At 40.3% G+C, this 14,298-nt stretch overlaps 1 protein-coding gene across 2 annotated transcripts; it reads left to right on the plus strand.

Annotated features, from left to right (window-relative positions):
- The first annotated feature begins 34 nt into the window (after nucleotides 1-34).
- pklr (pyruvate kinase L/R) lies at nucleotides 35-14,286 on the plus strand. Of its 2 annotated transcripts, none has more exons than XM_044358483.1 (12): nucleotides 35-128; nucleotides 5,114-5,278; nucleotides 6,061-6,152; nucleotides 6,254-6,385; nucleotides 7,209-7,395; nucleotides 7,493-7,766; nucleotides 8,387-8,537; nucleotides 9,338-9,490; nucleotides 9,614-9,780; nucleotides 11,712-11,778; nucleotides 13,653-13,767; nucleotides 13,875-14,286. In XM_044358483.1, the coding sequence occupies exons 1-12, from the start codon at nucleotides 35-37 to the stop codon at nucleotides 13,979-13,981; spliced, it is 1,704 nt and encodes a 567-aa protein (XP_044214418.1). In that variant the 3' UTR covers nucleotides 13,982-14,286. The 2 variants fall into 2 exon arrangements, with proteins under 2 accessions (XP_044214418.1, XP_044214419.1); XM_044358484.1 differs by lacking the exon at nucleotides 35-128 and adding an exon at nucleotides 1,557-1,781.
- Nucleotides 14,287-14,298: the final 12 nt, after the last annotated feature.

A 14,298-nucleotide genomic window follows, 5' to 3' on the forward strand; every position in this document is an offset into this window, starting at 1 on the left:
CAAAGCCTGCATTATTGACACTGTTGTCCACAAGATGGCGCTGAAACTCGCACCAAACCATTCATTTGCATTTGTCGCGCTTGTCACTCCTCACCATTCAGTCTCAGACTGCTTCAAGCATCCAACAGGTTGGTCATTTTCTTTCTAAAGATTCAAACTAAACAACTTTTCTTTATTCTGTGTTTGTGTTCTGTGTAAGCCCAGATAGTCCACACACTACATTTTAGTGCTTTTTTGTACTGATTATGTAACATAGTTGGGTTTTATTCGATAGATTGTGTATGTCTCAGCTGAAAGCTTTTCTGCTATTTATTTCTGGCTCCCTGCCACATATTGATCCCTCTGCTTTTACTTTTTAATCATTTGTTTGCTGACAAGCTGTGGAGCACTCATGAGACTTTTTCACCTTTAAACAAGCAACTAACTCACAGGTTTTAAATGCTTGGTGTGTTAAAATACCAATACTTCAACTTGGCTTGTGTGTGTTTGAAGTGTTGCAAATTTAAGTTGAATGTCATTTTATTGTACTTTGGCTTCAATGTGTAACAGACCTTTACTCCAGTCTGGTAATTATGTGCAGGGTTATTATATCACACTAGGTATGTGCTGAACAGGGCAGAGGGTTGCAGGATAGATAGGAACAAAGGTCTGTTTGTCCTTTGGCTAACGATTTACACCCTCTGTCAGGCTGGCTTCACGCATGACTGTGTGCATAGATACAACTCTGCAGCTACGTGCAACCAAACCTGTTTGTAGAGACCTGTAAGAAACTTTGAATAAACTGCGTCAGTGAGAGGAAAACACATCATCAAGTGTCACCTTATTTATCAAAGTCTCACTTTTATAACATCTGCCATTCTCTAAGACTGGACGTGATTTATGTGTTTTCCAATAAAACAGCAACACGTTACAGTGGGTGAATGCAAAATATGGAGAACAATTTGGTAATTCATTGAGTTTTTATCAGTGGTTCCCAAACTTTCTGATATCAAGGACTTCAAGCTAAATCTGCAATAAACTCCTTTTATAATAAGGTTTTTTTTCCCTTACTTTGAAGTGTACCACTTTCTAATAAATCACTCTTTATAAGGGGTTTACAAGCTAATAAATAATTTGGTTATGCTTTATAAGCCAATAATAAATACAACATTTGGGTTGCCAAATTGTAGCTAGTGTTTATCCTCCTTCAACATGACACTTGCTTTGCCTTTATAGCGCTTTAGTTCATCATGTAGATTCCTTTGATGAGGTAACTATATATGACTAAAACATCTACGTGCTCACATATTGAGTTCATGGTCTTCAGCTCAGTTTCATTGCATGTCAAGGTCATGTTAGGATTACATAATCTGCAGAAATACCGCAAATAGATGGAAGGACTTTGCATCCCCACAGTTTAGTGTCACTATCGGGGTATTGACATAAAGCTTTTCCATTTTTAGCATCATCTTGGCCCATGTCAAGCTGGCCCACCTATGCTGCTGCATGTAGTGGACTCCAAATGGTGTGACGGGGTGGAGAGAGGAGGGGGAAGCAGTGGGGTCAGGGGGTCAAATGACTGAAAGAGAGTGAGCTGGGCTTGTCCTGGTGACTTTAGACTAACAGCATGACAAGTGCACGACCTGAGTAGAGGTGAGAAGAAAGGAAGAGGAGGAAATTACAAAAAATTACAACAAAAAAATCCAAGAAACCTGAAAGTAAACCGAAAGAGGCAGAAGAACTGGACAGTGGATTTAGTTTTTTAATAAGATTTAATAAGAGAGAAAGTTTAGTCAAAATGGGTAAGTTGATCGAGTACTTTCTTTTGTATTGTGGATGCAAAGTTCAACAGGTTTTCATACAACTTCAACATGGTTAAGAATCCAAAGATGAGTATTTTAGTGATTGATTTAGCAGGATTAATAGTTAATTTGAACTGCAAGGACAAAGGAGCTTCATGTATTTCAGTATAAGGGCTAATAATTGACCACTTTCCAGTGGTTCAGTGGTTCTACAATATCAAAAATTTACATCATATACATTACTCAGCTGCCTGTTTTTAACTTGCGGGTCAGATAATGTACCATTGTGACATTTGTCAGGTGATTTTGGCCTTTAGTGCACCTTTAGTCAAATCTGCCCTTTTACCTTTGGTTCATCGATTGATTGCACACTTGCACATGTTGACCTGCGTTCATGCTAGAATGTGATCCAATGCAAACAGGTAACTCCTGGTCATTTTAGTTTACCTGTCTTATCTGTCATAAAGCCTGTGCAATAACTGGTATTTTGCAACACTGGTGTCTTTGACCTAACGTCAGCTTTATTTATAGTCATCCTTCCAGTAACAGGTATTTGTATGTGTGAGTGTGTGTGTGTGTGTGTGTGTGTGTGTGTGTGTGTGTGTGTGTGTGTGTTTCCATGTGTATACTCTGGGATGTGTCAGAGGACGATCTCAGTGGGACACGTAATGATGTGTGCAGCAGTGCGGCAGAACTGGGTCACAAGGAGGTGGAGAGAATGAGAAAAAGACATGAAGAGAGAGAGAAAACATGAACAGCTACCAAATCCAGAGGATTCAGAGTCATGCATGTTCACATTATCCTGCAAAAAATCTCCAGTCATTGTTTCCATCTGGGAGTTTCCTTAAGCTTTGTCCTTCTGTGTTCCTGCATATTCATTCACTGCAAAGGCTTTATTTGGTAGCACATGATTAAACCATGATAGAGGGCTTTAACAGTATGACAGACAGAGTAACAAATAACAAATTAACAACAAAAACTTCACATATAATAGTTTTTTTTTTCACTTCACCTACAGTCTTCCTCCCTGCGCCCACCTCTCTCCCTCCTTCGTCCTCACCTCTTGACTCCTGTTGTTTTGTTGACCTTGTCTGTCAGCCTCTCATCTCTTCCTCTTCCCTGGTCTTGACTCTCTCCTCCCCTGTGGTGGCAGAAATTGCAGGCTTGGCTGACTATGACATCTTTTAAAATGGATGCCACTGTACTGGCTCAATGCCCACAGCCAGGTATCACAGTTAGTCCTGTGCATAAGAGATATGGGCTCCATTAACTGCTTTCTGTTTTAATATTGTATTAGTGACAGGTGGAGTCATCATCACTGGGGTTAATTACTTATGGTGTCATACCAGTTTGAGTAATTTAAATATTTTAAGATGTGCAAGGGGACACTGTGATTTTTTTTCAAAGTAAGCTGGAATTTGCTTGTTTGTGGAGAAATTATTTGACTGGAAGTGTGAACAGCAGATGATTTTTATTAATATTAGACAAAAATACTATCAAATAACTGAATAATTGTACTTTAAAGCTGCTTGTATCAATATTTCTATCATAACAATTGATCAAATAACTGCCTGTAATGTGGAAGGAGTCACTTAGAGTGGCGAAACCACAAATAATTATCACCCAGTTCTGCAGGTCCTCTGAACTCTACGGAGAGTTTTATTGTCTTTAAAGAGTAACTTAAAAAAACCCTGAAAATCTTGTCCTTGTGACCTCCTTGCTGCAGTGATATACAAGTGTACTCCAGGACCTAATGATATCACTATTGGGTGTGGTTACAGGTGCAAACAGCACATTTCTGACCGCACCCAACCACACCTGCTGAGGTGAAACAGGCTTGAAACTTTCCACTAGAGAAGGCAGAAAAATATTGTTTTTCAACCTTGTGTTAAATTACTCTTTAAATGACAGGGTCACAATTTTTCAAGTCTGTCTTAAAACAACAGTCAGGTGCCCGAATGAACATTGAAACAGGCTTTGCTACTGTCATCATTCCTCCTGTTCATACTGACCATTAGAAGATATACAGTCTTTGTTTTGAGCAAAAAATTATTTAAAAGTTTATTTAAAAGATAATCTGAGCAATCTGAGTTTGTCAAATAAAGTGGATATCTTCCACAGTCACAGTCTTTTTAGTAAACATTTCCCTTTTGTGTCTTGTTTACCTGTTTAGCTGCAGTGGAAGAATTGGAACAAAAAGAAACTTTGAAAGATATCGACTTGATTTGACAAATTTTGATGGCTGTGAAAATTGGACTCACATTGATCACTTGGACATAAATAATAATTGCTTCATGTCTGCTGGATGCTGGAAACAAATACTACTTAAAAATTGGCATGATATGAGAACTGTTGTTAATTTTTATTGATTTTTATTAGTTTATTTGACAGGGACAATGCTCATTAATCACCAGGAAACTGTAGATGAGCCAGTTTCATCTGTTGGCCCTGGCCAGATGTTGAAGAGGCAAGTTCATGGGTTCAGTGCTAATTTTAGTTCACATTCACATCCATTTGTCATTTGCTCATGGAGAATCTGTTGGCATTGAGCTCCTCGGGACGGAGAACACATAGCTCCAACACTGACACACTGGACAAAAAAATAAAAATGTAACTAAATCAGTCTTGTTTCAGCTTGAGTGTCTCTTCTGAGAATGTAAAACATAAGCTTCAGCTTAATTCTTGCTCCAATGGAGGAGATAATAGTTTATTATACTATTTATTATACAAAATTTCCTTAATATTATAAAAAACTGTATGTGAAAAAAGATCATTGTGTTCCCTCCAGTTGTCAGAAACACAGCCAGCTCTATATCAAGTGTGGAGTCCTCTTGCATTTTTCATTTGTCTCAAATGTCAGCTCTTTAATATTTCCTCTATAAAGCTTTAATATCAGCCGCCCTTCCTGTTTGCAAATGCATTTTTGTTGCTTGTCATTGAATCTCCTGATCTGAAATGTATTGTTTTCATATTAACCTCTTATATGAAAGCTAAATGTCAGCATGTAGATCTTCATGACCCCTCTGCCCTGTAGTTAAGGTCAGGTCAGTGTCTGTGGTGTGTTTTTGTGCCTTTGTGTGCATGTACTCCATATGTCGCCTCTGCTGTGACTTCACCTTCAAAATCTGTGGTAGCAAGCTGCCATTTTTTATCTCTGCTCCTCACTCTCTCCTCACTCAGCAGAAGTGTTGTTGTTCATGTTCATCATCAAATCAGGAATGACACCTTTTCTCCGTTTGAGGTGTTTGGTTCATTTGTATTCGCAGGTGGAGTTGGCAGCTGAGTTAATTCATGTCTGACTTCATCCCACTGACACTTCTCTGTCGCCACAGCTCGCATCAGGCGATACTCAGAGGCGATGACACTGCCAGACTCTTTCATCCAGCGCCAGCAGCTGGATGCCAGCATGGCCGACACCTTCCTGGAGCATCTCTGTCTGCTGGACATCGACCAGGAGCCAATCACAGCACGCAACACCAGCATAATCTGCACCATCGGTGAGTGAGACAACCGGTCGCAGAGTTTGTCTCAGTTTCAAGTTTGTTTTCTGGCAACTGTTGCATGTCATCACTGGCAGTCTGTTAGACAGCCAGCTCTTGGGTGCTGCTGGCACGGTTTGATTCTTGGCTCTGGCACTTTAGGGCTCTCTGCTTTTCTTCTGTCCAGGAAAAAGACAAACTAATTAAAAAGAAATTGAATTTATAAAGTGCTTCTTAGGTTTTCCTGAGCCCTGGTGCTACAGATTGGCTTTGATTCCTCATAGATAGACCAATATTGTTAATTTACCTGCAATTAATAGTCAGCTACCCAAATGAACATTGACACACGTCTTATACTTGCCTTTAGGAGATCCCTTCATAATGCACTTTAAATATTAGGTGATGATGGGGGCCAAAATCCACAAGCTTCCTTACATACAAAAATGTTTAAATTTAGAAGTTTGAAGCTAATATGAGGCTTCAGCCATCCAAATTATTCAAATCAAGTCAATATCTTTCAAAGTTACTGTCTTTAGTGCCAAATCATTTTCATTGTTGATTTTTTTCTTGGCCAATAAAATGTTGTCAATATCAGGAAATACAAGACATATTCAAATTGTTGGTTTTGTCTTAGCAGCAGACCAAAACCCAGAGAGATTCATTTTACTATCAAAGAAAACAAAGAAAACAAGCGTTTTTGCATTGTTAATTCTCTGTTGATCAACTTATCAATTGATTAACTTAACTTTAAGCTCAATCTTAATGTAAAATGTCCTTTCTCTCTCACCGGTTCCTCTCAGGTCCTGCATCCCGATCCATCCCCAAACTCCAGGAAATGGTCAAAGGAGGGATGAACATTGCTCGTTTGAATTTTTCTCATGGTTCACATGAGGTGCGTGTCTATGTACCGTTTCCCATGACTTACACATCAAGTCTTGGTTTTTTACTCAGTAATGTATTGGTTATCTGTCTGTCCCCCCCTGTGTCTGTCAGTACCACGGTGAAACCATCAAGAACATCCGGGAGGCAGTGGAGACGATAACCTCTGACCCCTTGTACTATCGACCGGTTGCCATCGCCTTGGATACGAAGGGTCCGGAGATCCGCACTGGATTAGTGAAAGGAGTAAACATCTTATGCTTCATCTATCAAACAGTCTAATCATCCAGTCACATGCAGTCAGGTGTAAGAGCTTCCACTGGTGCTGAAAACATGCCGACTGCTCTGTACAGTACATCAGCCGATGTTTACTTTCCCTTCTTGGCTAAACAACAACTGTTGGTGTGCGCAATTTGTCATCGCCGTCTTATTGTCTTGTCCTCTGTGTTAATATTGTTGCCATCTGCTTTGCTGAACAAATAACTCCAAGCTGTTGGAAACCTTTTCATGCTTTGATTAGCTTACAAAATGCTCTGCATGACGTGTAAGCTGCACACTGACTCTGGCTCGTTGTGTGTCTTCTAAAGTCTGTTTAATGTCTTAATCGTCAGATTAAATAAAGGTATCACACATGTGTGACAGATAATTGTAAATCTTTGATTTTTATAGTATAATTTATCTTAATTTCATATTCCTATCAAGTAATTGTAATGTGTATATGTACATGGATGCTATTTCATGCATGTTTTAGCAGATGACATTTTAAATTATCTGTAAGAATTACACATAAAACAAGTGCACATCAACAGCCGTTTATTAACCCAAAATACAATAAATGTTTTCTCCAAAGCAGTCCTCATAACCTCGAACTGTTGAAGACTGTCACGTTATCACGGTCACTGACTCAAATCTTCTGATGTGACTTTTCAGCTAAAAGTATCATTAAACGCACCTGCTTGTTGAAGCTTATATCTAGTTTAAAAAATTACTTTAAGTAAATAATTGTCCCTCCAGTGCTCTTTGCTTCTTCATGTCTGTCTCTGATGATTTGTGTTGTATGTGTGTGTAGACAGTAGAGGAGGAGGTGGAGTTGGAAAAGGGCAGCCATGTCCGTGTGGTAACAGCAGAGAGTGACAAAGACAAGACAGACGGAAAAGTTGTCTGGGTGGACTATCCTCACCTGCCCAAAGTCCTGAAGAAGGGAGCCAAGATCTACATTGATGATGGACTCATTGGACTCAAAGTGCTAGAAATAGGTATCACACATAAAGTTGATTTCATAAAGCAATGTATCCTTTGGCTGCTGTTACTTATCTGAACTGAACTACTTTATTTTACTTTCCTCCTCGGCAGGCTCTGACTGGGTGGATACGGTGGTGGAGGCCGGGGGCGTATTGTGCAGTCGTAAAGGTGTCAACCTGCCTGGCTGTGACCTGATTGGCCTGCAGGCGGTCAGCGAGAGAGATGAGGCTGACCTGAGGTTTGGGGTGGCCCAAGGCATAGACATAGTGTTTGCCAGCTTCATTCGCTCGGCCCAGGACGTCAAGGATGTGCGACGAGCTCTGGGGGCGCATGGGCGAGATATCAAAGTGATCAGCAAAGTGGAAAGCCGGCAAGGGGTTCAGAAGTAAGTCAATGAAAATAATTCTGAATTAAAACCATTTAGGCATGACTATTTTTAGCACTGAAGTAGCCAAAGGGAGCGAGCAGAGTCTCTCATAATGAGGCGGTGACAGGACTTATGAGTTCAACGCTGATGGCGATCTGCTCCTCCTGTGGACAGCCAGCTGTCAGTGATGGGTAGACATACAATATGTCAGCTCTGGAGTTTACACATCTTTGATTAGCAATCTGTGTGGCTGTACGTGTGAGTTATAGCTGCCACTTAATATATCTGACACAATTTATGTCACAGCTCTCTCATCTCCATCACTCATCTCTGCCTTTGTCCCACTGCACGCTAGCTGCTGCTGACAGTGTTTAACTACGCCTCTGATCTAAATGAGATTTTCTTTTAGATCGGATCATATAGATTAAATTTTACACAATAATGTTGGGGTGTATCAACATTTTAGCATAAAATCTCCTGCAGCTGTGTTTTTTCCCTGAAATCTGTGTCCTCATCTTCCTGCTGTTTACATTGCACACATATGCGTTTTGACTGTGTCCGCATGATTCAGCATTTGCAGATCCATCTCCCTAACATTCAATCCCTTGACTCCTCATCCTCCCTAATCTATCTGTCAGTTTTGAGGAGATCCTGGCTGAGAGCGATGGCGTGATGGTTGCCAGGGGCGACCTGGGGATTGAGATCCCTGCGGAGAAAGTCTTCATCGCCCAGAAGATGATGATTGGACGCTGCAACTCTGCCGGCAAGCCTGTCATCTGTGCCACGCAGGTCAGACAGGGGCGCATGCACACACACACACACACAGACACACAGAAATGATAAAATATGCAGTTTTTGACTCTAGCTGATGTATTAGCCAGTCAAATGTCAAATGGGTTCAAGTAAACGAACATTAAAACCTAACATTAAACTTCCCACATAATATACTCACACAATCACACACTTGTCCAATGAATTCATCCTCAAAGACACACACATTTCCTCTCTTTCACACCCCTCTCCGGTTACACACACATGCACGCAGACTCCTGCAGCCATGTTGAGTCACAGTGCTATATCTTGTTTATGCTGCAGCTCTTGACTCAGAGTGACAGCATTATAGCCGGTTTGCTACTCGAGACCTGATCCTCCAAACAACACCCACGCACGTATCAGCATTAGCTGCAGCTTCTTCACTACTACAAAAATGCAGTCTCTCAGGCAACGCTGCAAGCTATCTCATTTTCCAACTGTCTGCCTTGCTTATTGACTCAGAATACAGAGACTCCAGCATGCCAATAACGATCTCACAAAGTCATACTCGCCTGCCTCACTCTAAATTATCTCTATTTTCTCCTCCACTACTGTCCATCCATCCACAAAGCCATTACCTCCCTGTCTCTCTCCCTGAAGCCCATCTGCCCTACATCACTCATCTCAGACAAAAACTGACACACAAAGATACAAAGTGGATTATTTTTGATGGATTTATTGATCAAATCACTTTATAGTACCTTGCAGGGAAATTTTGGTTGTGCTTAAAAGGCTAATGTGAAGCTAATGTATTGTGTTTGTGTGTGTGTTTGTAGATGCTGGAGAGCATGGTGGCCCACCCACGGCCAACCAGAGCGGAGAGCAGTGACGTCGCCAACGCTGTGCTGGATGGAGCCGACTGTGTAATGTTATCCGGGGAGACCGCCAAGGGACTGTTTCCTTTAGAGGCAGTCGCAATGATGCACTCGGTGTGTGTGTGTCTCTGTGTTTTTATGATGTCCATTACTGTTACATCTGACTTTGTGCCCTTTGATAACTCTCTCTCCCTCTGTCTCCCCGCTCCACACCCTCTCTGTCTCCATCTCTCTCAGATCTGCAGGGAGGCAGAGGCGGCTATTTTCCACCAGCAATTGTTTGAGGAGTTGCGTCGCCTCACTCCTCTATCCTCTGACCCCACAGAGGTCACTGCTATCGGAGCTGTAGAGTCCTCCTTCAAATGCTGTGCTGGGGCCATCATAGTCCTCACTACCAGTGGCAGGTGTGTATACCAACCCTGTCACCAGACATGGCCTTTAGTATTGAGTGATTCTGCAAAATGCTAGATTATGTTCAATGAAGATCTTTTTTTTATTACATCAAATGCCAACCTGATGTCTGTGCATGACAACTACGGTATTGTTAAATGAATAATTCAACATTTTTCACCCTTTTCGCTTTCTTGCTGAGAGCTGGAGGAGAATATTGATACTATTAGCCTACTAAGAATGGTATCAATCTGCTCATCCAACTCTCAGCAAGATAGTAAATAAGTGTATTTCCCAAAGTATTTCCCAAAATGTAGAACTATATACCTTTAAGGTTGGCGAAAGATCATGGTTATGGCAATTGTACTATGGTTAAGGTATGGTTAGGCAATTAAAACACTTAAAATTAGGGAAAAATTAAGGATACAGTTAATAAAAAGCAGAATGTTAATTGAAGGTCTGCGAAGGTGCACAAACTACAGTCTCCTGCAAAACAGTCAGACTTGCTACACACCCACCCAATACCCCAGCCTCCATGTCGTAACATAATCTCCGGCCTTCCTACATATAGGACACACTACCTTCTGCATTAGCACTGAACATTGGCATTTCACAATAATCATGAGATCGTCCAGATCGTTGAATGTCTTCAGTTCAGTCAACATTCAGTCTGTTGCTGATCCAGTCGGAAATGAAGTCTATACAAGCTCTGCTTATAAGGTTAATGACTCAGCAATCGCCTATTTGCAACAGAGTTATCACATCATAATTGTTTATGTGGCTTTTGTGGTCTTTCAGTAAGCTTGTAACCACAAAGTAATGTACTGTGCTGAGCTGACATCGGTTCTTTTAGTCACCAGTGAGGAGCTCCAACACTAAAAGCCACTGATTCGATCAGTGATGATGGTGGTAGATTAGTTTGGAAATGTTCTGGACCTGTTAGACCTGAATAAACATTCCTCTCACAGTTCTTGAGTTTCTCTTCTTCCCTCCAGCAGATGTACAGCCTCTTTACTGGTTGAAGAAACTGATGTTAGTTTTTTATCCTAGAGGAAATCATTCATACAGAGTAAATACTGCAGTACTTTTCTCTGCTTTCACATCTCCGGGCGTAGAGTTTTTTGTTGACTGTAGTATTTTATTGTGTTCCACTTATGTTTTGTGTATTCTGACTCTTTGCTGGAAAATAAACTCCCCTACTGGGCACAAGATTGATTTCTGTACTCTGCACATGTGCACATACATAGTCGCCAAATACAGATGGCTGACGAATTAAAAGAAAAATCTGAATAATTGAGCTCCGATACAGATGTGCTGCAAGATACAATTAAGCATTTAACATCTTTTCATGCTCTGTGACAGAAAAGAGGGTTTGTCTTTTAGATCTCAGTCACACAGACCGCTTAGTGGACTCATGTTGAAACAGAAACAGTGACCAAAGTAATATCACCATTGAGACTACGTGTTAGACAGCACTCTCCACCACCAACATTAAAACACCAAATGAGGGAATATGTTTCGGAAGAACGATGTTTATCCCTCCAGTAGAGTTCCAGAGAATTTGGAAACTGCTCTGGAGGTTTGGAGTAGCCCAGTGCCTTACTCAAAGGCCCCGAAAACATTTTTTCTCAATCAGCTTCTTAATAGGAGCAGTGGAGTGAACACTGTAATTCCTGCCAAAACTCATTTAATTCATCTCTGTGCATAAATCAAGATTTAGCAACATTTTAATTAAAATGTGAGGACAGAAGGGATTTTCTTTACTGAGGATGTTTATTCCCCCAAACTTTAAAATTTGATTGTTGCATGTTTATTAATGAGTATTTAATGTTATATATGTAATGCTTTCAGGGGTTTTAAGACACCTTATGTTCCTGTGTGCCAACAATGATAATATATTTTACTCCTATTCATCATCTTCCTTTTTTTTCCCACATCTCTCCAGGTCAGCACATCTCCTGTCCAGGTACCGACCTCGCTGTCCCATCATCGCAGTCACCAGAACTCCTCAGGTACGTTCTGCTCCTATAAACTAAATAACAGAAGTTTGTTTGTGCTGCCTGAAACATGACTTAATGGTTGAAGACAGTCTGTATTTATTCTCATTGCCTGCTGTCGTTGTTAATAGTGACAGCGCTAAAGATGTGCGATTGGTCTCACTGACTGAGTACATTTATGAGCAATATTTCACTTAAGTGTATTTCTGTTTTATGGAGCTTTCTACAGAGCTCTTTGTTCTGGTACAGTTGTTTTAAAACATGTGTACACAGCCCACAAGTGTGTCGCAAATTGTTTTAAAATAGGTCATGATTAACTATAATTTTAAAGTCATGTAGAGTTAATCTGCATAGGAACCCTGCTACATGAAGGTCTGAGGTCAGGGTCCAATTTAGAGCAGCACATCTGGACCTGGTGTGGACACTTCCAACATTGAAGAAGGCTGCTTGACTCTGTAACCCCTCTTATGACAGCACCTATAGCGTCTAAGGCCAAAGTGAAATCATTATAATCATTTGTTAGATTTTAATGAGTAGAGATGCCAGGATAAAACACATTTATTTTTAAATTTCAGATACGTTGTTGAAAGGGGTTACACATGACCTTCAGTGTGAGCATTTGTGTCTAAAGTGCCTTTATATTTCCAAGAGTGGACACACTCATTCTCAAATAGTTTCATAGTTATTTCTAAGAAAAGGCTTTCATGTCATTCATATAATATGCATTAAAGACTGAGCGTATAGAATCATCTAAACCAGCTTGTTAAATCCAATAAAACAAAAGCATTATCAAAACCTTACTAAAATAATGTCCCTAAACATTAAAACGGCTATAATTGATCATTTTCATAATAACTATGTATCAAATAACAATTGTGTAACGTCAAAGGCATTGCTCGTAGTGATGGACTTTACTGTTTACTCTCACTGCTCTCATAGTGTTGTTTTCAGTCTCAGCAGGCAGCTGTTTTTAGAGAAGAAGCTCTAAAAACCCACTGAGCACTAAATGGCTAACAGACACAGTTAGCGGTAGAATAGCTGGTGAACACTGAGGAGCATTTAGCAGCTAAAGAGTCAGATATTTCCCTCAGGAGTTGGTAGAGATAAAAAAACAGAGCTAAAAGAGAGTAAATATTGGACTCACATTCATCAGGTGGATAGAAACATGACTCTAAATGAATGATAATGTTGCTCCAAAACCGCTGGATGTGTAAATAAGCAACTTGTTTGAAAAAAAAAATCAGTTAATGCAAGTTTAACTAAAAATAAATATTTTTTGTGCAAAACATGTTTTGAAGCCTCCTGTATAATGAAATGTATTATTATTATTTTGAACTTTCTGAATAGAGAAAAACAAGTTTCCCTGGTGAAACTAGATGAAAGATCATGTGGTCATTACAATTAAAAGGGGTTTATCCTCTTGGGAGTAACCTGCTGTCTAGATTTTGATTAGATTTTGGCCTGAGGGTGGTGCCTTTCAGCAGCAGAAATGGTTGGTCCTCTCTGATCATAATTTCAACATGTTTCTATTTATTCAGTAAGTGGACATTTTGTGCTGCTGGTGAGTCTGGAGGGAAGGTCAGGCATTCACCAAAATTATTGATACACTGAATAATAATTGCAAATTTAAAGGCAGTCTGGACTTTTGTTTTTGAGATGTGGTGAACCAAAATGTCAGTATGAGGTAAACTAGCCTGACAGTGGCATCAGCTGAAAGGTCAGAGGGTCATTTGGGGCATTCAGAATGTGTTTAAAGGGCAGACAGCCTGACTGAACAATTTAACAATGTGTGGTTTTTTTGGTGAAAAATAAAGATTCATAGCACTTTATTAAAAACCCCAAATGTATTACTTAACCATCTCTGAATTTGTCTGTGTTCTCTCCATCAGGTGGCCCGACAGTCCCAGCTGTTACGAGGAGTGTTTCCTGTCCTCTTCCACCCTCTGCCTGCTCCCGTCTGGGCCGATGATGTCGACAACAGGGTCAACTTCGGCATGGACATAGGTCAGTGTGTGTGGTGTTTGTCTTTTTATGTATTCAACCATTATTCTTCTTATTTACACAATATGTTCCTGCATTGCTCACACAGTCTTTCTTTTCCGCCTCTACAGGGAAAGCAAGAGGATTCTTCAAGACAGGCGACATGGTGATTGTGGTGACAGGATGGATCCCTGGGTGTGGTCACACTAACATCATGAGGGCAGTCAATGTCCCGTAACAACCTGATACTACTGGACTCTAAATCTGTCTGACCCACCAGTGTTAAAGCCTCTGATTCTTCAAACAACTTCACACCCAACGTTGCTGCTAATCAGTGAAATATCTGAAATGATACGAATGTCATGAAAACCTGAGAACGCGCCCTTTAAATAAGCAAGTTTCTAACAGTAGTTGTAAGGAAATACTTGCCACTAAAACTGTTCTCATGGATTTTGAATTTGTATTTGACATGTTTTGAAAGCAATGACTCCTTCCCAATAAAACTTGAACCACTGACTTTAACATGTCAGGATTGAAGCTTCAGTAATTGAGCCG

Source organism: Thunnus albacares, chromosome 8 (assembly GCF_914725855.1).
Source record: "Thunnus albacares chromosome 8, fThuAlb1.1, whole genome shotgun sequence".
In the NCBI taxonomy this organism is placed as follows: Eukaryota; Metazoa; Chordata; class Actinopteri; order Scombriformes; family Scombridae; genus Thunnus; species Thunnus albacares.